The sequence below is a fragment of the Poecilia latipinna genome, unplaced genomic scaffold (genome assembly GCF_001443285.1).
Source record: "Poecilia latipinna isolate Pla-1442-1.1 unplaced genomic scaffold, P_latipinna-1.0 Scaffold1800, whole genome shotgun sequence".
Classification (NCBI taxonomy): Eukaryota; Metazoa; Chordata; class Actinopteri; order Cyprinodontiformes; family Poeciliidae; genus Poecilia; species Poecilia latipinna.
Window position 1 is genome coordinate 95,223 of NW_015114416.1, and position 26,753 is coordinate 121,975.

Below are 26,753 nucleotides of genomic sequence, written 5' to 3' on the forward strand. Positions count from 1 at the left end.
ACGTGCTACAAATTGTATTGCACGTTTATCAAACGCAAAGAAAAAATACTCGAAACACAAATTTAGATATTTTACCATTCGCAGCATCATTTTTTACAGAAGAACTCCTTGCCAGTCTCTGACAAACTGACAAAGGTATCTCCAGTGTTTATAAGGTATATTTAAAAACCCGTAAAATCAGTTGTGTTACGTCATCTCTACGTGTGAACCAATGAGAACTCGGATATGCAAATGACCGGATTGTTCTAGGAAGTGGGCTGTCAGAGCTGTGGTGTTACACTTCTTCAGTTGGTGTGTCTAGACCCGTTTTTCTTTTACCTTTTTTTTCCTCCTTTCACCAGTGGGCATGGTACGCATCAGACTCCTATGCTTCAGACACCACAAGCATATAAGAAGGCCAAGAACGGTTTAACAGCGTGCCGCCATAAGCAGCGAGGATTTAACCCATTTTTCCCCAGCGGAGGTGAGTGAAACTGAGGATGCTTTTGCTCCTGGTGGACTGCTAAGTGAGGCTGCTGTGTTTAACCTTTCATTATAAAACTTAATAATAGTTGGGACTCGTACCGTTACTTACTTGCTGGCAGTGCACACGTTAAAAATACGGTTTAAGGAAATGTAGAGTGGATTGGGCCGCGGTCACTAAGGTGTGAAGTTGCTACGGGAAAAATACTTGGTGTGGGTGGGTGGGAAGCTAACACGGTTCTTTCCATTTTTTTTCTCCCCCAGCAAATTACTGGTTTGCAGTTTTGTTAGGTTTCTAACACATCTGCCGTTGTGTGTGTATGATTAATGGGAAACTTACTGGGTGATCCCCCTGTCAGTCGTGACAAAAGAGGAAGAGCTGAGCAAAGAGCAGCTTCTCTGAAGCTGATACAAATTGCAATTTACGACTCATTAAACTTTATAATCCACACCACTTGTTCTTGTTTTTTATTAATTTATTTGTGTTTTATTATCCTGGAAAGCTGCTCTCCCTCTTCACCCATTCAAATACTTCTTCAATTTTTATCTAGCTGTTCCTCTATTCTTAAATATTTATTGATTAATTGGAATGTAAAAATAATCATTAATGGTGTATGGCAAAACAGAGAAAGGTTGTAGTTTTCAGTATAACAGAAAATTAAGGAATCAGTGAGGGAATCGCAAACTCCTTCCCATTTCTGTTTCAACAAATTCAAATAAATAATAAAAAGTTCAGTGGGTTAATGCCTTTAATGATCAGAAATAGTGGGAGGTCTAGTTGAGATTCCCTTTTAAGGAATAAAAAATCTATACATCTTTTCAGTATTTAATCTGCTGATTACCGATCAGAGTGCGTCTGAGTGATTGTTGCATTTTGACGCATTGTAGCTGCGTTAAATGTAATTGAAATTGATTCAGAACAGACATACTTTCAAAAATCGAGATTTAAAAATAAAACATTCAGGTGCTTACTGTTGCCACTATGTTACAGATAAATCATATTATAGATAATATTATCCTTAAATTAAAAAAAAGGTATCAAGTAAGGAAATCACTGTGGTAATGAATTTGAATGTACCTGAATTATTGCAACTGAAAGAAAAAAAAAAGGAAATAAACTGTAAAGCAGTTTCTTAGTTTAGAAACTGCTGTTATTTAATGAAACTAATTTTGTATCCCTGTGGATAATTCTGGCTCCAGCAGTGTTTAGAGCTGAGTGTAAACCCATTACCTCTACGAGACTGAGGCTGACTGAGGTTATGTGAGGTCTTGTATGTAAGAAATTAGGTTTAAGCTGATGTTGCTGCCCAAAAAGGCACAAATTAAATACCATTAAATGGATCAAAAATCAGAATGAGCATTGGCGTTTCTTGCTTTTGTATAGGAGTCACTTATTTCTTTTTTGTAATTAAAGCATAATTGAAATGAGTTTGCTTCCTAGGTTTGACTGCATCACTGTGAGTTGAAGGGACGTTGACTCTTCAGACTTTTTCAACCTGCAAGTCAAATTTCACCAGAGAGAAATTTTAGTGTAAACTGTAAGTAAAGTACCGTTTTTTTTTTTTTTTCAGCACTGAATTTCTTTTGTCCTCTTACTAAATTATTTTGAGCAACAATGATAGTGACTGCCAGTTCCTGTCGCTGGTTTGCGTGCTGTACCACAACTTCCTTCTCTTCTGTGGTACTTTTGTACCTTTTGCAGTTCCTGTTGTTTTCTTTAGTATAAATAGCCCAGATGACTGTTTGTACTTTGAACATATATTAAGGTAAACCACACATGACATTGGTGTCAGTCTTCTGTTTTTGTGCTGCATGTTTTTTAGTTTTTTTTCCAAGTAGAGCCAGCTCCTTTGTCTTCTAGGTGACTAGTTGACATTTTGCTGGAGATTAACGTAATCATAGTTGATTAATAAATCTTATTTTATTGAGATACCCTCACTGTGTTTTCTTGTAGATCTTTTCCTGACCGGCACAAGCACTTCAATCAAGGTTAGTCGGAGATAATTAACACGTTTGATTGATTTCTTTGCTTATCTCTAATTGATTCACTAGAATCTCCAGCCTCACTAGAAGATCATTTACCATCTACGTAAATTATCTTCTTGCTGGATTTTATGCTACAGAGAATGATAAACGTCATACATGCCTCCGTTTTGGTTTTTCAGCGTAATCATGAGCGCCCACGAGTCGGACCTGCACACCATCTCCCAGGAGATGCCGGCCATGTTTGACGGCATGAAGCTGGCGGCTGTTGCCACGGTGCTCTACATCATCGTCCGCTGCTTGAATCTGAAGAGTCCCACCGCGGCGCCAGACCTCACCTACCAGGACACGGCACTCAACCGCTTCCTGCTCAAGTCCTGCTCTCAGCTGTCCAAAGAGTGAGTGTTTTGAGTCGGTCAATGTGGGCGTTTCCAGGGAAACGGTGCTGCTTTTCGGCCATCTGGCGGTGTGGTGTAGGTAGCACTTTGCGTGGCGCCTGTTCCGACCGTCTGTGCTGCCCGTCTGCACCAGAGATGTTGCTCCAGGGTTATTTAAACATTAGGCCATGTTTTTGGGTTTATCCTGGTAGTATATTGGATTTATGAATAGACCAGCTCAGCGCACTGTGTAGACATTTACATTTTATGACAAACTAAGCTTATCTGATGCCACATGTTGGTCGGAGGAAATGTTTCTGCTCTTCCAGCAGACCTGGAATTTATTAAAAGCTCAACTTTCCGTTGTTGAAATAAAACAAAATTTCTCCGCCTATCTTATTCCATCTGCATTTGCCCTGCTTTTGTAAAGCTCGGTGGGAACTTTGGCATCAACAAGGGGATCCTCTTTAAGCACAGAGGAGTACCTGCTTATATAACCGGCTGTTGCTCAGCTCTTTGCTGTTCTGCTGCAGGGTCAGTGAGTCATAAGGCATCAGCATTGTTTACACTTGAGTCCAGTCTGTTATCATTACCTCCTGAATGGCCATATTTTGCCTGAAACGCAGTCTGTAGGTCCTGTGAGAGTTTACGAAAATCTTGCAACTTGTCCTTCTGGTTTATTTTACAAAGTCCCGTTTCTGTCTCATAATGCCTGTCCGCGTTGTTGTGTAACATATCGATTCCCCAGAGAGAAAGGAATGAAGGGGTGATGTAAGGTTAACAGAGTCATCGGGATTTTTGTTTGCCTCTGTTTGAGAATGTATTTATCCAGACACGCAACATAAATATTTATCTTATTAACTGCTATGAGCTTATCCTGAGAACTTTAAGGAATATTTGTTTTGTCTTATGCCTCACAGTGAGGAATACTTTATTTGAATTAGGGGATATCAGCAATTTTGCAGATGGTTTTGTCTTTGACATTAAAGCAAAAATGTACTCTAATGCAGCTAAAAGTGCACCTACAAGTTGTTGAATTAAAAAAAAAAGAAATAAACTTCTCAGTTCCTTATAGAGGAATCATGTTTACTAGTTTCACAATATAGTCATCATTGCAACATCAGTGTGTACAGGAGCACAAATGCAATATTTAGTGGGATATAATATTTCAAGTAACATTAATTAACGCTCTCCTTGCAAATAAATAATATATTTGGCCAACTGGATAGACTCTCACTGACCTTGATGCCCATACCTGATATACAGCTGAATTGAATTTCCTTAAGCTCATGGAAAGTGTTTGTGAAATTATAGTGGAAACATAAGAGAGGAGGCATTAAAACACGTAATCACAAAACGCATCATGATCGCAGTTGCTTTTTCTCCTAATATTACCTGAATGTTATTGAAGGTAAATTTCCTTTTTTTTCTGTAATTCAAGTCTTTCCTCTTTGATGTTTCTCTTTTTCTTTTGTTTTTACTAAATTGGAGAAGTTTGCCTCTTACTTCAGAGCTTCAGATGTTTGTCTCCTAAAACCGCAGTGACATATATGTTACCTAACAGCTGTGAAGGACGTTGGCTCATTCGCTGTATGTGAAGGTGACTCGTTCGGTTCTAGGAGGCATAGAAATGGACTGATTCAGTCAGTCCTTCCCATGGCCTCTGAACTGAAAAATAACATTTTAATCTGGGCAGCTCGAGTCACAACGGGTTCATATTCTGTGTTATTTCCACATTCCACACAGATTGTATTCTACGGATAATCTCTGCTAATCTGACTGCACATCTCTCCGTCAACGGGAGGACAAACGAGGTCATCCGTCCATCCGTCCGTCCACAGTCTAGCTCAGAATCTCCCGGAAAGTGAAGATAATATTTAACTGCAGTTGGAGAGAATCAGTGGCAGTAATTACGTTATCACCAGACTGGGAGTGGTCCTGTCTTTGACGACACTCTTATGCAACATCTTTTCTGGGCTGAGTTATTGTGACAGTCAGAGATGAACAAGCACAAGGTGGAAGGGCTTGTGTAACTGCTGATCTTACCGAACCCTTCACGCCATGCAGCCACCTGAGTTATGGTGGATATGCTGTGTGCATTTTGACTAAAGTGCAGCGCCGCTTTACCTTCACAGTACTGTAACTCTATGCCTTGTCTCATCGCCTCTCAGGTGGCTAACTGGCCTCTGTGACATTCAGAGCATGTGTTATGGACATTTTCTCACAGATTAAATGAGAACAGAGCGCTTTTGACTCTTGTAGTGGATTGTCTGCAAGTAATTGTTTCCAAATGGAAATTAATCTCTTTGATTAAACTTTTTGAGACATTAAGGAACTGTTAGATAAATGGTTTTACATCAAATAATTAATATGTGACATGTATATAGCTACACTAACATCACAGGGATATACACTGCTCAAAAAAATAAAGGGAACACTCAAAAACACATCCTAGATCTGAATGAATGAAATATTCTCATTGAATACTTTGTTCTGTACAAAGTTGACTGTGCTGACAACAAAATCACACAAAAATCATCAATGGAAATCAAATTTATTAACCAATGGAGGCCTGGATTTGGAGCCACACACAAAATTAAAGTGAAATGTTCCCTTTATTTTTTGAGCAGTATATTTCAAGTGTTTTTTTTCCTACTTAATTTGATGAATTTTGGCTTATAGCTAATGGAAACTCCAAATACAATTTCTCAACTACAGCATCACATAAAACCAATTAATTACACCAGGATTGTGTGTCCTTTAAAATAACATTAGAGGAAACCTTAGGTTATGCAACGGTCTGCTCCACCATGGAAAAGGCTGACGACAAACATACATCATGTGGTCAGTGACTGAAAGTCGAGTGGAAGAACAAAAATGTGGTAGAAAATTAAACTGAAGCAAGTTCTATTCAACAATTTGGGGTAAATTCATTTGAAATATATCACTAAATAAAGTGTATAATAAATATATATACTCTGAGTTCCATTTTTTTAAAATCTTAACTTTAAATACTGATATAAATCCTAAAATTTTACTTAAATTTATTGAGTTGTATGCTAAAGTGAACAGGGATTTTGTAGCTAAAAGAAGCATCTTTAAGGACTGAATGTGAAAACTGAAATAATTTTTGAAGTTTGAGTAAAATGGTGATTTATGAATATACGCAAAATACTAAAAGGAGTATTATGTAAGTGTTTCACTCCTACAGTAACGCCTACGAAAGTTCCCCTTTAGCATGCCAAACGCAACATAGCATAACATGGCAACAAACTAATATGAAACATGGATGATTGGCTTCAACAGCTGCCTGTAAGACTCTGCAATAGGAAAATGACTTGGGATCTTTTTTGAGGTTCATGTCTGTCATTACCCAGCATGCTGTCTTCTTGCTTCATTTGCAGCACATTAAGGGGAGCTCATGTTTCCGTATCAGATTAAATTCTCCACTGTTGTTTTTTTTTTCAGGTACATCCCGCCATTGCTGTGGGGTAAGAGCGGTCACCTCCAAACGGCGCTGTATGGTAAACTGGGTCGGGTGAGCTCACCTCACCCTTGTGGAATCAGGAAGTATTTGCCCATGCAGGATGGAGCCACGGCAACCTTTGACCTCTTTGAGCCCCTGGGGGACCATCAAACAGGAGGTGATGCATTATTATCAAGATCTGATTTTAGGAAATAGGATTTTTGTTATTTATTTATTTTTTTATTATTATTATTATTATTTTTGGATATTTGGCAAGAAAAGTTAGGTGAACTCTTGAATTAGTTTGGGTGGGATTTTCTATAATAATTCAAGATATAATATGATTTTTTTTCCTAATTTTTTTTCTCAATTACAGACAAATACAGTGTTAATAAAAAATACTGATTATGACGTTCAAGTGCTGAACACAACCAAAGGGTTGATGCTACCAAGTCAACCTTTGGATATAATAAATAGTTTATCCTCCCTTAGCAAAGATTATCACAAGCAAACACTCGTTGCAGCTGCAGATCAGAGGTGTTCCTGATTAGGCCTGTCACGGTAACGCATTTTTTCTGGACGATGAATTGTGCAAGAAGTTATTGTGAAAACGATTATTTTTTGTGATTAAAAAATGTTTGTTTTGAGACCGTTTTCAAGTAATATAATGGTAATGGCATAATAATGCAAGAACACCAGATTCTCAAAGATCAATAAACTTTAAATTCTAATTAACATTTGACACTGGAGGCCTTTTAAATATCCAAAAACTACAACAGTTCAAATCAATACTTGAAATCTTTGTAAAGATTTACAAAGACTGTCCTTCACAAAAGGGCTGGTTGAGACCAAAGCAATGGAAATTATTGAGCTTGTTTTAATTCATCATGCATTTAATTGATTTATTGTTTATTGCGACAGCCCTAATCCTGATATAAATTGTCTTAGTTCAGTCACGGAAAGCGTGAACAGCTCTCCTCAGGTCAAACTTCAGCAGCTTTTACTTTCTCAGTTTCGTTTATTATTTAGAAAATTGCGATTTAGAAATCTCCTGACTCGGATTCCAACATATTACCAGCATATTTTCTTGCATGCTCCATGAATGAATGATTTATTTCAAATTAAACAGTGCCAGAATCACCTACTTTCTCTTGATTATAATTTGGGATGCACCGATTGCAGTTTTCTGGCCAATCACAATCTTTAAAAAGGCAGAACTGCCAATTTTGCTTTTGGCCAATCCTCTTCTTTTTTTTTTTTTTTTGTCTGAAAAGTCACTAAACATAACAACAAAGTCACAAAGTTGATAACAGTGGGGTGCGAAGATAAATAAGATTGATTTCTCTTGTAAATATCGGCCAATTACCCAACATTAATGTGGTAGATTTATCTGTGTACCCCTAATTTTAAGCTCATTTGATACTGGCACATGACAATGATGCAAGAAAAGCTCAGAAATTTTACCTCATGTCAATGAACTGTAATCACATCTGTTTAAACTGTAATTCTACTGCTGCTACTTCTGTCTAGTTTTTTCATGCCACACCTATTGAGTGTTTGTCTATCCTGGACGAAGGAGCGCTCCTGCACTGATCTTCCTGAAGTTTACCCCGTTTTGTTGTTCCTTTCAAAGTTACTCCTTAATTACAAATAGAGTGGTCAGCCCAACTGGGACAAAGACTTGGGTTGAGGAAATGTTATAAAGTATTGTGTTGTGGATAACTTGTAGACTCCATTTAAGAAGAAGAAAACAAAACGATCTTGACGTGTGATACCACGAACAACGAGATAAACTTATCTTATCAGAACCCACTCATCCAGATTGGATTTTCCGTCAGGGTTTTGAGTGTTATTGATCTTTAGATCCAACGTAATCTCACTTTGATGAAGGCCGTGTTGATGGTGGCTTTGTTTCTTTGAGGGATTCACGTGAACCACGTCAATTTTCTGAGATTTCTCAGATACTGCTTGGTATTTGTGAAAGTTTCTTCTTCTTCATTTGGTCTAACTGTTGTAGTCATTTGAAACGAAAGCTGTATTTGACAAACCAACAGTCCAACCGTACATTTGGACTGGCTGCAGAGTTTTGCTCTGCTGATTTACAGTGATGACCTTTTGCTTGGAGAGCGGCACGCTCTCCTTTCTTTCCATTGCTTGCATTTCTCTCACTTGCACATATCTTTCTTCGACCCGTCTACCCCGTTTCACCAGACGACATCACCATGGTGATATGTCCTGGTATCGGTAACCATAGCGAGAAGCACTACATCCGGACCTTCGTGGATTACGCCCAGAAAGACGGATACAGGTGTGCCGTGCTGAACCACCTGGGTGCTCTTCCCAACATCGAGCTCACGTCTCCACGCATGTTCACTTACGGTGAGAACGAAGAGCTTCTTGCGTTCTGCTTATTTGTGACGTTAAACCCTGAGAGGAATCAGAATCACTCCTCTTATTTTGGGCTAGAAATTAAATTCAGAAGAACAATAACAGTGCTTTGTTATTGTTGGTCCTTTTTAATATCAAATAATTGTTCTGATTTAGAGATGTGCTGCACTTCATACCATCAGTGGATCATTATTTGAAGCTAAAACGTGTAACTCGACAGCAGCATGTGGAGAAATAAATGGTTTCCTGCAAGTGCAGGAATATAAATTAAATATATCTGTTCAGAGAGCCTATAAGAGTACAAGTGTGGTACCTTGAGCTAAGGGCACCTTGAGCTAGAAGTGCTGAGCAGGAAATAATGTGGTTTGCCGCTGAAGCGCGGCTGCATTTATTGATCAGTAACTCTATAGTCGCTCTCTTCCAGGGTGCACTTGGGAGTTTGCAGCAATGGTTGGCTACATTAAGAGGGCATATCCTCAGACCCAGCTGATCGTCGTGGGCTTCAGCCTGGGTGGGAACATCGTTTGCAAGTTCCTGGGTGAGAACAGGGTGAACCAGGAGCGAGTGCTGTGCTGCGTGAGCGTCTGTCAGGGCTACAGCGCTCTCAGGTGGGTTTCGGTCCTCTTGTCTGCTGATTTAAATGAGTTGTTTCATCAAAGCCATTTTGCAACACCAGAACTTCCACATTCCCGGGTTCAGGATGATTTCAAGAATAACACAGAAGCTTGCATAATATAATCACATGTGCAGGCATGTGGTCAGCTGTTTAATCTGTCAGATCTACCATCATCGTCATGATGATGGTAGATCATCATGACGATGATGATCTACCATCATCATAATTGGTGCATTGTTTCATTCTGAAGTTCATCTCTGACACGTTTCTTCACTTGAAGAACTGTTTCTGTGGTCGACCATGCTCACCAGAGAACCGGAACGGTTCATGCTCTGCAGTTTCAGCTGCTTTTAGTGTGGATGAGTTTAGTGTTATCAAACATGCACTGTGAATTTGCACTGAGGACGCTGGGTATTTGTTCTTTGTGTGCTCATGTCTTAGGACGTTTATGTTTATTATTTTTCAATGCCTCTTCAGACCTAATTGCTGCATATATCTCATTTTTCTCTTAGGGCTCAGGAAACATTCCTACAGTGGGATCAGTTCAGACGGTTCTACAATTTCCTCATGGCAGACAACATGAAGAAAATTATCCTGTCACACAGGTGCGATAGCTGCAGTATATTGACTTTCCTCTGTACTGAAAAGTTATTTGCTGGTAATCTAGGCAAAATGTGTTGGTGATTTGACATTAACTATTTAAGGTTTGTGCCTTTTTAAAACTCTGGTTAAACCTTTTGGATACAACTTGTTATAATAATGCCAATTCCTAGTGGATGTGATTTAGAAATTTGATAGTAAGTAGAAGTACAAAATATATCCGTCTTGACTCGCAATTAAATTTTTTTTCACCTTTTAAACTACAGGCACAGTCTGTTTGGGGAAAGCTTACTGAAAAAGTTTGACACAGATCTCAATCGACTGTACATAGCAACATCCCTCACGCAGATTGACGACAACATCATGAGGTACGTCTACCAGCTTAGCGTTTGCTTACTTCCTGTTCAGGGACGTTACTGGGTGTCTTGTTGTGACGCTCGTCTCTTTTCGTGTTTCAACAGAAAGTTCCACGGCTACAGCTCTCTCAAAGAGTACTATGAAAAGGAGAGCTGTGTACATTATATCCACAATGTAAGAACCGCTCCAGTAATTCCCTGTTTTTTTCCCCTTCTTTCTGTTTTTGTATTTGTGTTTTATGTGTGGAAATTTGTGCTATGACCTACAGGTGGATGTGCCACTGCTGCTGGTAAACGCTGCAGACGATCCCCTGGTTCATGACTCACTGCTTGCCATCCCTCGCACATTAGCAGGTGACTTTCAGCTAACTATTGTCTACTATAACTTATGCTAAAGTCCATGAAGACATGGATGAACGACCACAGATGTTCTGAATCTATTGGGTTGAGTCCACACCTTAAACTGATTTTAAAAACACCTTTATGATGAATTAAAGTAGAGACTGAGACAATCGTTCTCATCCAACATCACTGTCACTTAAATTCGGTACTAAACTTTGTGAAAAGCCGCCTTAGAAGAGTTGTTTGGCCAACATCATGTTCCACAATATGAATTAGAAATGGGACATCACTCAAGTTCATGTGTGTGTAAATGCAGATAAGTGAATACTTTTGGCTAAATAGTGCAGTTAAAGGCTTTCTTAAGTATTTTAAAACCAACAAACATAATGGATGCTTAAAACATTTTTTTTAAATAATCGTTCAAAATGTTTCTCCGTCAGTAAAGCGTCGACTGAGAACTCAAACCTGCTCAGAACTTGTTGGTTTTACTTGTACTTTAGATTATGAAACTGATTGTTTGAAACTGCTTCAAACCATCCAGTCAAGTAAATATATCTTCTATAATTGGTCTCAATTACATTGATAATGTGGAAAATTGCCAATGTAATTTGCAGATAACTAATTACCTGCAACTTATTTTCATTTCCAAGTACAAATTAGACCTTCCTCTAGTTTTGCAGTTGCGTGCTGAGGTTTATTTGGTAGCTCCAGACGAACAAATCGCAGCAGTATGAAGGTGAACGACAGAGAAGTCGCAAAGCGTGACAATTTTGTCCTCAAGCCATTTTAAATTCAAAGACGTGTTGGACCTGTCTGACTGATGGCTGCTGTTGATTCCTTAAATAGGTTTTTAGAGAAACATCTTTGCAGCTCCACATTTGTTGGGAGGGCCGGGGTGGAGCATCCAGTCTAAGTAATGGTTTCTGATGGGTAGTCATTCTTGACTACACATCAACTTTCTTTTTGTTTAGTCTGTTCTATATTTACCATTACCAAATTCTTGATTATGTTAGAAATGGAAAATTCTCTATGCAGGAGTCCTGACGTAGACTCCTGCATATACTGAGAGGAGTTGCTCTTTAAACTCCGAGGCGAGTGGAATATCTGGTGTTTGCCCATAGATGTGAAAGTGTCACTGACTCATAGCTAGCGGGAAGAGGTTGGCCAGAAATACTCCTGCTCTGCTGGCGCCACAGCCAGCTTGGATTAGAAATCTTTAATAACAGTTTAGTCCATGTCGCAGTAAACAGGATTACAGCCTGTCAAGCAATACTCGCTGAATTCAATCCTTCATTTGTCAGGTTCTGTTCGTATTTTAGGCTTGTACCGAATGCCTCCAAAGTGTTGCTGAAATAATAACTAAACCAGACTGCTGTGCCGGGAACGACATGCCCACATGTTCAGTTCTTCTTTTTTTAAAACTGTGAGCTGTCCTCCACAGCATGTTGTTCCCACCTGTCACGCGGCGCCTGGTGTGTCGAAGGTCTGGGCGAGAGCGTGCGTTTGTCCACGAGTCGCTCAGCAGCTGTCATGTCGAGTGGTGAAAGCCCAGTGGGATCTTAATCACTATTCATCCACAGCACGCTACCCCACTAACCCAGATAAGGACAGGAGAGTGAAAGAAAACCGGGCCAGGTCTTTTCATGAGACCACTCTGGCCGGTTGTCAACAGCTGCATCACTCTGCAACTAGCAGGAGGAGATAAATGCTTCTTTCAGAGTGTGCATAAGGGATACTTATGTCTGAACATATAAGGCCAGCATGAATACACTGTTTGGCTAGAATGTAACAAAATCAAAATAACCACCTCAGGAGAAACTCTCTCGTTATGTAGAGCAACCTGCCACTAACATTTACATCATTTACCCCAAATTGTGAACACAGCGAGAATAACCCTGATGGATTCGGTCTTAGTCACTGAAGACAAACACACAAACTTCTATGTAAGAAGCATGTACTTTTAAGATGTCTTCCATTTAAAATACTAGTCTTACAATGGGATTATTCATGACAGAGTTTCTGTCTAAGCCTTATGCAGAAGAGGACATTTTCCTGCGGATGCCATTAGGTTATTTTAACCTCTCTTCCTACCTCTTTTTTTTTTTTTGTAGTATGAGGTTAATGTGTTTTTTTTTTAGAACATGTTGTGAGAAGACATAGACTGTAAAGCCTAAATGAGGCTTGAGATGTTTCCTCACATTTGGTTGCTTCATTACTGTAGTGACCTGAAAATCGTGCGAGTAAAATGTGGAGAAAAGCAAGATTTGCACACCCACTCCACGACTCTCTACGATTATGCAGTGGAAATTGTCAAGTCAAAGTTTATTTATGTAGCACATTTTACAGCAACCTCAGCTGACCAGAGTGCTTTACAGCAATCACAACATCGCAGTCAGATAAATGATAAAAGAAAAAAGAAAATTACATTTGGCAAAAATAATAAGCTAATTATAATAATTTGCAGAAAATACTAAATAAAATGAATAAAAAACGAGACGTACTTAATTTCAGCTGCAGAGATTTCCCATCAGCTCAAACCAGTGAAGCACTTATATTCACGGACATTGTGAAAGGCGTCACAGTTGTTTAGAGAAAAGAGTCTAGTCCGAGTTCATAATTCCAGATTTAACTTCATTACTTTAAGATGGTTAAAAAGAAAAGGCTGTAAAACATCATTTATTCTATTTTAAATTTTTAGTTGTAGAGTAGCCTAACCTTTCTGTGTACTTGTATTCATTTGCTTAGTAATTTTTTTTTAATTTACTATCAAATGACTTCAATAAACTTGATTTAGTAATGTCAAAAAACAACACCCTGCTCTTGTTTAAAAAAACAAAAAACTTTTCTACAGAAGTCTGCACAACAACACAACACTTGATCCATTTGTTTGTTGAAGATGGAGGACAGGTAGAGGTGTGTCCAGTGGTGTATTGTGAAAACCAAACGAACATCTGAAATTGACAGCCTGCGAGACCTGTTAGTCAAAGGCAAACCTTCTTAGCTGGCTTATTTTAAAAATTGCTTCAAGACAAAACGTGCGCTGGCTGTTCTGGAATACAACTCAAGCTGAACACAGGGCAAAACATGGCCGCGCTTTCAGTCACAGATACAGAATCATCCCCGATGGCGGTGATGAAACACGTAGAGGTCTTAACGTCTGCTCTGTGTCGTCCTTTAGCAAAGAAGCCGAACGTGATCTTCGCCCTGACGCTTCACGGAGGCCACCTGGGCTTCTTCGAGGGTGACGTGCTTTTCCCTCAGCCCCTCACCTGGATGGACAAAGTGATCGTGGGCTATGCCAACGCCATGTGCCAGTGGGAGAAACAGAAAGCGCCCTGCCAAGCCAGCCACCTCACCGGGAGCTCCTGCGTAGAGGCAAAAGCCTAAACCTCTGTGTGTGTCTCTCTCTCCCTCTCTCTCATTCTTCATTTAAACATCCTACACTTTGCAGCACCACGGTTCCAACACGCACTGAGGAGACACTTTAAACTGCTCTTTGTCTCTGCCTTCTCCTCTGGTGCTACTCACCACTTCCAGACACACACACACACGCCTTTTTACTCCCATTTGAAACCACCATCACCTCATATGGTGCGAACAACAAGAACAGCCACAGAAAAAAAAAAAAAGAAACAAACTGCCTTCACTTCAGAGCTGGAACCTTTTGACACTCTCCATACAAACAGCGGTGACGCTCGGGTTAATGGATGCATAGACCAAATATAATAAAGGATCAAAGTTGAGCTGACTTTAATTGGAAAGAAACGCCAGTAGGACGTTTTTTTTTTTTTTTTTTAACCAATGAGAAACAAGCACACAAGAAGTCGTACAAAATAAGGTCAGTGTGACTGCCGGTGCCTATTTACTGCACCCATAAGAAGCTCACTGCTCATCACCGCCAAGCCCATAGAGCCTAGTCTGCTGTATTTGTAGTGTGTGTGCGTGTGTGTGTCGAGCTGGGAGATGTTAAGAGTACATCTGCGTGTGTCTTGGTCATCAACGATGGGACGTAGGGTCTTTTTTGTTTTAAGCAAATTATCCTTTGCTTGGTTGTTTTTTCTCGATGACCTATTGTTTGTTGCGCAGTAGTAAAAAAAAAAAAAAGAAGTATTACCCTGGGATTTTTCTGCATCGTTTGCAGCTCATAACAGCCTCCTGCTGCTCATGTTGTTTAAAATGGAACTTTAGCGTTTTCTCTGCAAACATGCCCGGGAGCGAACCATAAGATGAGATGAAACCCACATTCCCCTCACGCACATTCTACCACTTTACTTCGGTGCACTTTACGCCCCGTACGCCACGATGTTTTGCGGATGTGTGACTATTGCGTTTAGTAACAGTTTAACTGTCCTTTGACAAATATGAAGATTTAAAGGGAGCAAGGACGATAACAAGCGGTTACATGACTCGCTTTGTTCCCCAAAAAGTGTCTCTTGAGCCCTCTTACTTCCTCCTACCTTTGATCAGCTGCAGGTTCAGCTAAGAAGTCGGGTTTGTTCCTCCGATTACGACCAAATGATGTAGAATAACACAAATTGATCCAATGCGGTGCAGATGTTTTGTTATTTTTTTTTTTGTACTTCTGTGAGCTGTGAGGTTTGGTGAGTAGGAGGGCTAAAGATGCCCAAGCTGAACCAAACCTTTACTTTATTAGATTGTGATTGTCCTGTATGTATATTCAGGTGAAGGAGGCTGCTTGTCAGAAGGAAAATAGCTTTCAGTTTTTTTTGAGTATTTTTTTTTCTTTCAGCCAACGTATTTAAGAGCTTATTGTATTTATTTATGTTTTCTTTCCACCATACTGTGTTTAAAGTGTTGGAAGCGCTGCAGCATGATGTCAAAATCAAACTGTAAGTGCTGGGACTTGTGGATCTGTCTGTCACAACCTGGAACTATGTTGAAAGTTAATACAAACCTTGTAAGGGCTCAGGAAGCTCCTGTCAGCGAAGCTCCTGTCAGCGCTTCATCCAGACTAGGAACCCTGTGGTTGAAAAGCTGCTGCTGAACACTGTGACGACGAGACACATGGGTGGTTTGAAATGATGACATGAATGACAACAGTGCCTTTTGTTAAGCTGTAAGAATCAAAAGCGCTCCATGCCAAACTTCATTTTATTTACTCAGGTAAACTAACTGAGCTGCTAGAATAACGCATGTAATTAAAAAAAAAAAATGTTTTTATTTTGAGCCTTTAACTTTTTAATTCTCTGTAGACATAGTGTGTAGTGCAGGTTATGATAGTGCAGGGGTGTCCAAAGTCGGTCCTGGAGGGCCGGCATCCTGCGTGTTTTAGTTCTCTCCCTGGTTTAACGCACCTGGATCAAATGATGGCTTGTTAGAAGCCTAAGAAGAACATTGACTTGCTGAGAAGGTTGTTACTACCACCAGGGAGAGAACTAAAACATGTAGGATGCCGGCCCTCGAGGACCGACTTTGGACGCCCCTGTTCTAGACTATTATTCTAATCTGTAAGTCTAAAATCGGCTGTGATTAAGTGCTAAGCTAATCTGTAAGTCTACATTTCCATGAAGTATATATATTCGGAACAGATATTATAAATTCCTGATAGTAATCTCCCCACTATGATGTTTAGATCCAATTTTCTCTGAGGAGAAAATTGAAAGAGAGATTGACCAGAATCAGAACGTATTGAACTAGAAAAATCTCCAATATTTTTACTCTGTCTAAGCTAGTGTACTCAGCTCCATCAGTTGTTCTTTGCCTCTAATAGCACTGTTGCCATCTGCTGTCAGGGAGATGTAACTACAACTCCCAGACTTTAATGCCTATCGTCTTCTCATCCACCCACAGTCTTGTTGCATGGTTTCACCTGTCCACAGCTCTCGTTTCCTACTAAGCAGACGTGATTTTTGGGTTCTTCAGGCCCACTGAAGGATCGTCACCAGCGCTAACCCAGATTCTGCACTAAAAGCCATTTGGTGTTTTTTTTCAAGGCCTCTCTCTCCAACTTTGCACAAAACTGAATGCTTGGATATATTATTTAGATCATTTTGTGTAAATCATTTTTCTTGTTTTGTATTTTGTATTTCCATTTTGTCCTTCTTTTGTTACTTACTTGGTAAATGCAGCAGAGTTTGCGTCGTGTGTAAATGGGAGAATACTGTCATTTCAACACCTCTGATCGTCAATAACCAAAAATTTAAGAACAAAAAAAACATGAATTAGATGGACTTTTTTTTTAAGGGACCAGTAATATAAACCAATCATGGCAATAACCAGTCAGGGATGGGTTTTTTTCGTTCTTTTTTTTTTTTTTTTGACACTTGAGATTTTAAAAGAGGGAAAACTGTTAAACCAAACATGCCGTGCACATAATTTTGTAATAAGTCGTGGAATCTAAAAAGCTCTGATATTTATCCTAACGCCAGTGCTTCAGGCGTCAGGATTCTGTGCTCATATTTACTTTCTTGCAAACAAACACATCATTTACCCCCGATTGCTTTAAATGTATAAAAACACAAACAATCGCTAGGCTGTATGATGGTTGCTCATTTTATTCCTTTAAACACTTTTTCTTTCTTTCCCTATTAAAAAGTAATTCAGCCTAAAACACATCGGTAAGAACATACAGGTATCATTACACAGCTTTAATTTTTATTTAATCTTTTTTAGTATGGTTTAAGGAGTGTGGTGACAGCTTGAAGGGACCTGCACAGTCACACAACATGGTGTACTGCAAGACTGAACACTGGGTATTTTGTTTTGGTTTTTTAAAAAGAAAACCAGTGGAGTGTGTGATCTAATTATGAGGCAACATGGTTATTGTGTTCTTAAATAAATTATTTTCTCAAATGAAGAAAGATTCTCCTTTCATTTTGTTTCCTCAGCACATTATGTAAAATGAGATCTATCACACTTAGATTAATGTTTCTGAAAGAAGAAAATAAAAAAATCTAAATCTGAGGAAAATGGGTCATAGGACTGAAAAATAAACCATGTGGTTTTTATAAAGCAGTGGTCATTCACTGAAAAAGAAAGTATTTTCAGATTTATTAATTGAATAGTTTTTTTACTGATATGATTAATTGTGGAATGGCATAATTTACTACAGTGCTAATGAGAGCTATGTTTATCTTCTGTAAAAACGGTAAAGCTGCATTAAGTTTCTTCACAAATATTTCTTTCTAAGAGCATAAAAAAAGTCCAGGACTTTGATTTTGAATTCCAGGAAACTAAACTCATTCAGATTCCACTTATCAACACGTTCTTTAGGAGAAATGTTTGCATTTCTGTATTTAATACAGTTAGTAGAAATAGTTCCAGTCAAGAAACTCGTGGTAGAAATTAAGCCTGAGGCGACGCATGAGGAAGGAAAGTGGCTCATTAATGTGGGTCAGGATAGACTAAACATAGTTAATGGCAAAAATGATAAAGAAAAAACTATTTTGGTGGAAACTGGGTTTATTGCTACATTCAAATATGAGGTTAACAGATTTAAACAAGCTAACTTTTACAGAACTACTGACGTGTCTTATAGCAAATTCTTTTTTCAGCTCTGCAAGAAAATACAACAGACGGAAAGAAGTTTGCTTAAGTAAAAACATGGCTGCTGATAAACTGACATTTTCTGAAGGCACCACAATGATCTAAGGCAAATCCACTTCCTTGTTATTAGGAATAATATTCATAAAATCTATCTGAATCTCAAAAATCTGAAAGATGGCAACTTCTACGCTAAGGGTTAATTTTATGGAGGTTTAGCCTTATGCATCCGACATTGAAGGCAAACAAAATCAAACCAAATTTATCTGATTGTTTGAATCATAATGCCACAATGTAGCTTTCCTTCCCCCACTCAACAACATACAATAATACCAGTGCCTTGCAGTATAAACAAAATATAACAATTATTCTCTATGATATCTAGGCGTCATTTCCCTCTATTTACGCATTAATCTTATCTGCAGACTGACCTCTGCTTCTTTTATGTTCTCATATGCTTCAGTTAAAAAAAAACGTGGGAATGTTCTTTCAGAGAGCAGTGTCTTCGGAGCCAAAGAGTTGGGTTGCGATGCTTTGATAGTCGGCCACTGGGGCTTTTCCATCGAAATCTGACGGCAGGATGTCTGCATCGAATTCTTTAAAGTAGCCGTCCAACTCTTCACCGTGAACAAAGACCTGTGGAGCAATCAAGGGAAGTATTAGATAATCCTTAAACGAATTGGATAAACCTGCTGAATAAAGAGCAGATGTGTGTATCTTTGTTCGTACCCTCTCCAGCAGCTTGGCCTTCATGAAGGGTTTAACCACGTTGTAGGTCGTGGTGAAGTACCAGGGCTGGTGAATGACATGGACTGCCTTGAAGCGCGCAGGAAAGGAGTCCTGCATTGAAACGCACAACGCAGGCGGACAGCTGACACACAGCTCTCAGGTCAAACTCTAAGATGGTTTCAACCCTTTAAAGGCTGACAGCAGCAGTCAAAGAGCAATCTAGACTTTGAGGATGGTTTGGACAAAATACCCAAATAAAAGTAAACACTATTATTTACTAATAACTTACATCTAAGACAAATGTCAATGCCTAATCAAAATGTACTTATTCCAATAAATGTAAATGAAATTGAACTTAAAAATGGAAAAAGTAATTAAATCATGAAAATCCACCAAAAACGACTAACCTGCATATCTAGTTTCTCATTTGATTCTCATATTTTCACCACATTTATTGATATTTGAGTCACGCAAGTGACAATGCTGCAGATACTCATTTTCTCTGGTTCCACATTTGGCGAAAGTAAATATCTTCAATGTTGAAATGTTGAAAAAAAGTCTCCTTTGATGCATTGTTGAATTTTACAAGATACAAGTGTTTGTGATTTGCTACCAGACTGTAAACAAATACCTGTTTAGCTGCTAATTATGTCATTCTGGTAAATAAATGAGAAATTTGCACTCTGATATGTGATTTCTCCCTTTGCAGAGATCTTGAATGAAATGTTCAAGGACTGTAGGAGAATTATAATTTTTTTCTTGAGAACAAAACGTTCTTGTCAATCAGCGTGCAGCTGGAAGTATTTAGCATAAACCATCTTTTTTATTATTTCTAATATTTTGGAATTTGAACTCAAAGACTATTTTTGCTACTTGCTTCTTGTGATACTTAAATTCTCCACCAGAGGGCCTCGTTGTTAAAGAGAGACAAATTAGAAGTATGTGAATAAAAAGAGATACTTAGGGTCATTTCTTCCCCTGTGTTCTGACCTGCAGCATGTCCACCATCTTTTTGAGCTCAGCAGTCTTTATTCCCGAGGCATGCTGCATGGTGAAGCCTTTAAAGTTCTCAATCAGGACAAACCCGTTGATCTGAGTCTCTTCGTTTTCAAGCAGCTTCTCTAGGATCACGCAATACGCTCTCAGCACCTGCAACACATTGGAAAAGAATTTGCTTTGAGCTCCTGAGTTCCTGCGGGAGGTTTGCATGAGAGGGAGGTGTGTCTTTTCAGCCACCTCGTCAAAGGTGATCTCCTCCAGGTCCCAGCTGTCGATGTTGAAGAGCAGAACCACACGGCCATATTTGTCTCTGCTGGGCAGAACCACTGGGTAGCCTGCCTCGATGGTGCTACGGACCGCCTCGGGGGTGAGGTTCTCAAACAACTCGGGATAATCCTTCCTGAAGCGCACATAACCTGGAGGAGACACCCAGCACAGAAAGTACGGTCCAAAGGTTTTACCCATGTTGGATCCTCATGTGTTGTGTTTTTTATTTATTAAATAAATGATCTTTTAGAGAACTCTGACTGTCTGGAAGCCGATAATTTATTATTATTATTATTATTTGGCTTTCTACATTTTTTTGTGCCATTGACTTCCATTCTGTCTGCATATTCAAAGGCACAAAAATGCAGATGGAGCATGGATGACTTCAAAAGTCATACACAAAGACTTCCAGGGGGGAAAAATGACTAGTTTCAACCCAAAATGGAAAAGAGAACTTGCAATAATGATAAATCAGCAATTCATAGTGTGCAGCCCCAACACTACTTGCACAATAAAACTACTTTTGGTGCTTAGAACCTGACATAAAAACAATACTGTCTCATAGCCAAGACTGTTTTGTATTGAGACACTAATTATCAACAGAAATTTATAAGTTTAGGTGACTAACCCTACAGAGAAAGCTCACTGGTTATATCTTGGTTATATCTATATCCAAACAGACCCCAATTGTTCACCGATGTGATTTTGTATTTCTTTTATTTCTACATGTTGTTTTGGGGTAGAAGTCTTACAACCTATGGTTAAAATAAAATTACATTTAAAAAAATGTGATCATAGAAAGGACTGCACAACGGTGTGTTCTTTAAGTGCATGGATCTGAACCAGAAGGCGTCCTCCTGTCGAATCAAAGTCTCTTCTGCTTTATAATCTTGTCCAATCTCCAACATTTCCCGCTCAGCTCAGGCATGCCGCGGTTCCCAGCATATCACTGAGGGCCAACAAGTAGAATCAACTTGTTGTCCAATTTGGACACAAAGGAGGGCTTTGTCAGGGGGGACTCAGAGGCATGTAAAGGCTCCCAATTAATAAAAATGTGACCCACTGTTTCAGAGATGCATAAAACAAGGAAACAAAAGATAGACTTAATTACTGGAGCTTTTGGAAACTGCATGCGGGAGCTGAACTAAAGCATATACAGCTGAATCCAGTTACTTAGATCCACTCTATATGGAGAGATACAGCCTTTTTTCTTTTCTTACTTTTGGAAAAGTTCAGTTTAATTAGCTGGTTTATTACTTTCTTCAAATTCAGAAGTTGCACTGAAGCTTTAGAGAGCACTGACACCTGGAATGCACTCGAATATATTTATTTCACTGCTGCTGCACAGCTGATGGAAAAATCCAAGGGTTTACTACTCTGTTCTTTGCAGCACTAGGGGGCACTGCTGAGTCTGAGGAGTGAATCAACCGGAAGTTCCAACCAGCGTATCTTTACGTAGACGCAGATGTTGTTCAGCCGCATAGACATAATATAAGAATATATATTATATTATTATAATATATTATGTCTATGTTCAGCCGAACCAAAAAGCAGGAAATGTAACAACGGTCTGTTTGAGTGGCAGAAAATAGCTAAAGTCAGATAAAGAACAAAACATTTGTTTGTCTTTCCACTATGTATTTTATAATTACCTCACAGATCCTCATATTTTAAAAACCTGAACTAACCCTTTGACTTTTTGGCTAATTTTTTTGAGATGTCACCCTTTTCACCTAATGGTATTTCATCATAACATCATCTATTTTGTGAAGTGCACTACTCCCAAAACTCCTACACAGCATTATGCTTCCACTTCTGTGTTTTGCAGTCCATGTGTTAAGACGGCTTCAGACACCATCTTCACACTGGATTAGATATTAGATTAGGTATATCTGGAATTCAAACAAATAAACATGAATTTTTAAGGTCCACGATGTTTTCTTTTAGTGATTTTTTTTTAAATTATTATTTCATTTTTGACAAAAGGAAGATGCGCGTACAGGTTTGGCTTAATTTAACTTCGATGCTGTGAAATAAAGTCAGAAGTTTCCAAAATCGTTTATCTTTAAAGGTATAATAATGTAAGAGTGCACAAACTTCTGACTTTGAAGAAAGCCTCGAAAATGTCTCTCTTTATTCTACATTTTACAAGTTCAGTTTGATTTAATGTGACACAGTGAAGAAACAAAGCCTTAGCTTAGCTATTGCTTTCAACCACTGCAGCGAATAACCCAGCAGATTGTTGCCATCTCTGTCTCTCACCCTTCATGAGCTCATGGGCTCTGGTGACGTCAAACTTTCGTGCCCGGAGGAAGCGAACCAGCAGCGAGTCCGGTTTGTCCCCGAAGCGGTCCAGCACCAGTTTGGCCAGGTCGTCTCCCTCTGACGCCCTCTCCTTCATCATGACCCGCAGATCTTTCAGGGATGACCCTCGTCTTTCGTTCGTCTCATGCAGCTCATCCTTTGCCTAAAACAAAAAAAAAACAACAACAACAACAACAAAAAAAAAAACAACACTCAAAATGTAATTTTTAAAAACAGAAATCAGCAGCCTCACTTCAGATGTTTTACCTTTTGGACAGTGTGGCCAGGAAGTTTGTGGCACGGTCCAAACACTGACCCGTGGTCCTTCACTGTCAGGTGCTCCAGCTTTGACCTCATGGCCTGCTCCTCCTCGGACACCATACGGAAAGTACCAGTCTGCACGAACAAGAGTCTGCTGCTTTAGATTAACGTCTTCGGATTAAATCCAACAGCAACTACTCAAACTAGAACACCCTGAGCTGAAGAACATCTGTGGGATCCATTTCACACAACAGACGCTCAAAAAGAAATGCTTTTCAAATGTTGAACAGAGGCTGGTTATCGGTAAAGACAAGCAGGGCACTGAGGTGTGAAAAGTAGTTAAACTTACAGCAGCCATGGTCGCAGCGTCTCACAGCAGCAACACTGTCACTGCAAAAAAAAAAACAGAAGAATAGCCAGAGACAGAGTTGGGAGCTTTTCTTTAAAAAACATAAAAAATTGGTCACAGAGGAATGAATCTCCGCACTGATCCATCCCAGAACCAAAGACTAAAATCTACGACAACACAAACAGATGAAGCAAAATGTTTCCTTAGATATTGTTTTTAACTCAACAACGCATTTTAGAATGACTTGGCAGCACAAAACATTTCTTTCACGGATATTCATTCAGAAATATCAGTCTTGGCTCTAATTTACTTTGAACAAAGATCCATAATTTATTATGTTTTTCCCTATTATGGTTTTCATCCATTCATTGGTGAATGAATGGATGTTTAATTTTTTTTTAAAGAGGAGAAAACTCAGTTAAACACTTTTAATATAAAATACAACTGTGACTATGATGGCACCTGTGTTGTTTCAGATAATTAAAGATCTTTAAAAAACACATGTATGTTGAGAAGTTGCTTTGAATGTTGATTTTAGGTGATTCTGTACAGTTGAAACCAGGATCTTTACAACAATGTTCTGCAGCGTCTCTCCTTTTACATGTATTTCTATAGTTTTTAAATATTGCAACCTCCAGCATCAAACAAATATGAATTGCAAATTATTTACATACTTATTTCCTAGGAGAAATCCTGCCTGCCTTCTTCAAACATTAAATTTGTGTAGAAGTATTCTTTTTTTTTTATCAATAAATAACACTAAACAGCTCTGTTTCAACATTTGTCTGTATCTGCTGATCTGTTTTATTATTTTGTTTTAAAAAAAAAAAAAAAACAGATCTGAGAAGCCTTACCTTGTGCAAACAGGATGGGAGTCCCACAGAGAGTGGCAGAGGACAGGAGCATGGAGAGGACGGCCAGAGGGGTGGGAGTTCCTGAAAACACCACTCAGAGACGGATTAATCTGGAGAGATTACAGCTAATCAATATGATGCAGCTTGTGAAGGAGAAGATGCTGGCTTATGATTTGAATTACTACCACTTTCCAATCTTTCAATTTGTTTTTACTTTTTTTTTTACTGATATTACTTTGATTATTTTGTAATTTTCTCATCTGTATCTTATTTCCCCAGATGACCTGTAAACCATCTAGTTTTGCTTTCTTGCAACTATTTTGTCACTCTGTGGGTTTTTTGTCCCTTACTTTTTTCTCGCTTGTTCCAGTTTTACACAAAATACCATTATTTAAGTGTTTTAATTTTAAAAACACAGAATAAAGCACATAACTGCATACCTAGCCACATGTATACCTAGTGCCTACAAAGATGGTACAATCTGATGACAAGAATCTCATTTCCATACAAGTCAGACAGCTCCTTCACATAGTCATGGACATACATTGGAATTAACTGTAACATACATTGGAATTAACTGTAAGCATCAAATTATCATAATTAGCAGAAATAATTAATCTAAGCAAAGTGCGTCACTTACTGAAATTACTAAACCTTTCAGCAATATTGAGTTTTATTGAATGTGTCTACACAACTGAGCACACTGGTTTAGTTAAACAGTGCTTTTTTTTTCCAACTATGATTTATACATTGACTGTAACACTTCCTCCTAAGCATCATATAAGATTGTTTTTTTCTCTCCACCTTGTAAGTCTGGAAGCCAACCAGCACATGTGATGTGAAGCCCTGGTTCTGTCTCAACTCTTCTGGGCCCGTTGGGCTGTCATGTGAGCGAGACGGCCCACTATGCAGAAATCATGCTTTTAATTTCCCATGAAGCATTTCTATGCACATTCCTTGCAGTCCTTTTCAGATGGGTGGGAGAGGAGGGGGGCAGCTCTTGTTTTCTGTTCCAGATTATGGATTACTTTCCCATGATCGCACAGCATCAGACTCCCTGGTCTCTGAAGTACCGGCCACGTAGCCGCGGCAACAAAGATTTCAAAAAGTATTCACTTTGGAAGTTTTAGTTTATTGTAGACCTTTTTTGTTTTCAGCTGAAAATAACTTTCACTGACTATTGTAATCATCATGTTAGCAGAAATTCAATTTCCGAGTCAAATTTGAATGACTGTGGGAAATATTTTCTTTGAGTTTGGTCAAAACTTTATTTATATTACAGTAAGTTTTAATGATATCCTTGTGTTTTATCTAAAGCCATCCAACCAGAAAATAAAAGTATTAGGGTACCTAAGTTCAGTCCTTAGCTTATTTGTCTTGCTACTTTTGTTTTGCCCACTAGGTGTCCTCGCACTTCATCCCCTGACTCAGTCTTTCAGCTTACTGTTGGTTGCTTTTATAGTCTTCTTATAGTCAGAAATACTTCAAAGACAAACACAATTGATCAGATTTTGCACATTGTAACTTATTTTTGTATTTTCCCCTTCAGGAACCAAAAGCTCCTCCTCAGGGAGAAAAAAAAACAACTATTTGCACATGACTTTTAAAGTCAAGAGAAAAACAAAAACATGTTACCTTTGCCTTTCGGGGCTTCCGTAGTGCAACATGTTCTGCTCCAGGCAAATGACTGAAATTAATCAGGACCTGCTAAAATCAATGTATTTTAAACAGGCTGTTACACGATAATCTGCTTTTAGCCTAATTAAAGTTAGAACAGAGTTAAACCTGAAGGGAAATTGCATCTCTTCATTAGTAAAGACGCATTCTTTTGAGATTTAGCTCCCAGTTTTCATCTCAGTGAAGACTGACATTTATAAAATGAAGAAATGTGTTACATTAAAATTAGTTTCATCAGTCTCCTTTGATGTTTTTGTTGTCTATTCTCATAACATAATGTGCAGTAACATAGTAAAGATTGCCACAGTGATTCTTGAGAAGAGGGACAAAATGGGTTCAACCCCCGTCCACCCCCCAAGAGAAATTTTATTATTCTCTGCTTATGTATTCAAATATGACAAATAATGTTTTGGAAATGGAAAGATGCTAAGGTGCAGGCTCCCAGTGGCAACATTATTTTGAAATTTTGAAAATTAAATTTTTAATGGACACGACCCAGAACATACTTCTCAAGAAACAAAAGAAATATTTAAAACAAAAAGTCCATCTGACGGAGTTGACGCAGAACTGAAGGTGGTGACAAAATGAAATATGATACATGTGAAGTAATGTAAAATACATTAAAATGAATTAACTGCACATTTAAGTGAGATTTGACAACAATTTCACTAAAAGAGTCACAAAAACTCTGATGGAGTTGACATCTGACGGAGTTGAAAAAAAGCCACACTACCTCAATTTATATGATGTTATTCTGAAGGAGGCCATATTGTAGCTCATCAGGTCCATGAAATCTTTACAACATACCAAAATTAAGCTTTTGTTTCACAAAATGTCATCAAAGTTTTGTAAATTGTCAGTTATGGAGTTAACACATCATGGTTGTGACAAACAACTTAGGAATAAATCAGAAGAAAAAACTAAAGAATAACTTAAGCTAACTAGAGCTAACTAGCCCGATAAGCAAAGGAAGAGAAAGGAAGAGGTCATGGGGTCCTCAGAAGTTCTGATGCCCCTCAATAATGCCTGATTTTTTTTACATTCTTTTCATTTCTGACGGTGTTGACAAAAACTTGGGACAAATTTCAATCGAGTTGGAAAATATATACAAATTATATTAATTCAATATATTGATACTTTTATAATTATTTATTTGAATACTTATACTTGTCATAATATATTATCTTAGTATTCCTTTAATTGTTTTAATATGTTATAAT

The 26,753-nt window shown here is 38.5% G+C and overlaps 3 protein-coding genes across 4 annotated transcripts in view; 1 reads left to right on the plus strand and 2 right to left on the minus strand.

Annotated features, from left to right (window-relative positions):
- Positions 1 to 223: 223 nt before the first annotated feature.
- LOC106965306 (abhydrolase domain-containing protein 2-A-like) lies at positions 224 to 14,102 on the plus strand. Of its 2 annotated transcripts, XM_015061315.1 has the most exons (12): positions 224 to 463; positions 1,904 to 2,000; positions 2,417 to 2,451; positions 2,628 to 2,843; positions 6,291 to 6,466; positions 8,500 to 8,667; positions 9,101 to 9,284; positions 9,805 to 9,897; positions 10,159 to 10,260; positions 10,354 to 10,423; positions 10,518 to 10,602; positions 13,769 to 14,102. In XM_015061315.1, the coding sequence occupies exons 4-12, from the start codon at positions 2,635 to 2,637 to the stop codon at positions 13,975 to 13,977; spliced, it is 1,296 nt and encodes a 431-aa protein (XP_014916801.1). In that variant the 5' UTR covers positions 224 to 463; positions 1,904 to 2,000; positions 2,417 to 2,451; positions 2,628 to 2,634; the 3' UTR covers positions 13,978 to 14,102. The 2 variants fall into 2 exon arrangements, with proteins under 2 accessions (XP_014916801.1, XP_014916802.1); XM_015061316.1 differs by lacking the exon at positions 2,417 to 2,451.
- The window catches only part of slc39a1 (solute carrier family 39 member 1), a 26,369-nt gene continuing 12,132 nt past the window's right edge, over positions 12,517 to 26,753 (minus strand). Inside the window, exons 6-7 of the transcript XR_001421690.1 lie at positions 19,696 to 19,701; positions 12,517 to 12,529 (exon numbers count right to left, since the gene is read on the minus strand). The gene's annotated coding sequence lies outside the window, so the exon portion shown is untranslated. The remainder of the gene's footprint in view (positions 12,530 to 19,695; positions 19,702 to 26,753) is intronic.
- Positions 16,792 to 23,938, minus strand: rlbp1a (retinaldehyde binding protein 1a). The gene is made up of 8 exons (XM_015061317.1): positions 23,857 to 23,938; positions 23,003 to 23,043; positions 22,660 to 22,788; positions 22,351 to 22,555; positions 20,059 to 20,237; positions 19,813 to 19,971; positions 18,823 to 18,933; positions 16,792 to 18,729 (listed from the first exon to the last, which is right to left on the minus strand). The coding sequence occupies exons 2-8, from the start codon at positions 23,009 to 23,011 to the stop codon at positions 18,583 to 18,585; spliced, it is 939 nt and encodes a 312-aa protein (XP_014916803.1). The 5' UTR covers positions 23,012 to 23,043; positions 23,857 to 23,938; the 3' UTR covers positions 16,792 to 18,582.

What these genes read in the sequence shown, in the direction of transcription:
- LOC106965306 (XM_015061315.1), top strand. Translation starts at nt 2,635, where the DNA reads ATGAGCGCCCACGAGTCGGACCTGCACACCATCTCCCAGGAGATGCCG. An exon ending in TGCTCTCAGCTGTCCAAAGA is followed by an intron (nt 2,844 to 6,290) that starts GTGAGTGTTTTG and finishes TTTTTTTTTCAG; the next exon opens with GTACATCCCGCCATTGCTGT. An exon ending in GGGGGACCATCAAACAGGAG is followed by an intron (nt 6,467 to 8,499) that starts GTGATGCATTAT and finishes CCGTTTCACCAG; the next exon opens with ACGACATCACCATGGTGATA.
- rlbp1a (XM_015061317.1), bottom strand. An exon ending in AGGAGATCACCTTTGACGAG is followed by an intron (nt 19,972 to 20,058) that starts GTGGCTGAAAAG and finishes AATGTGTTGCAG; the next exon opens with GTGCTGAGAGCGTATTGCGT. An exon ending in AGATGGTGGACATGCTGCAG is followed by an intron (nt 18,934 to 19,812) that starts GTCAGAACACAG and finishes GTTTCAATGCAG; the next exon opens with GACTCCTTTCCTGCGCGCTT.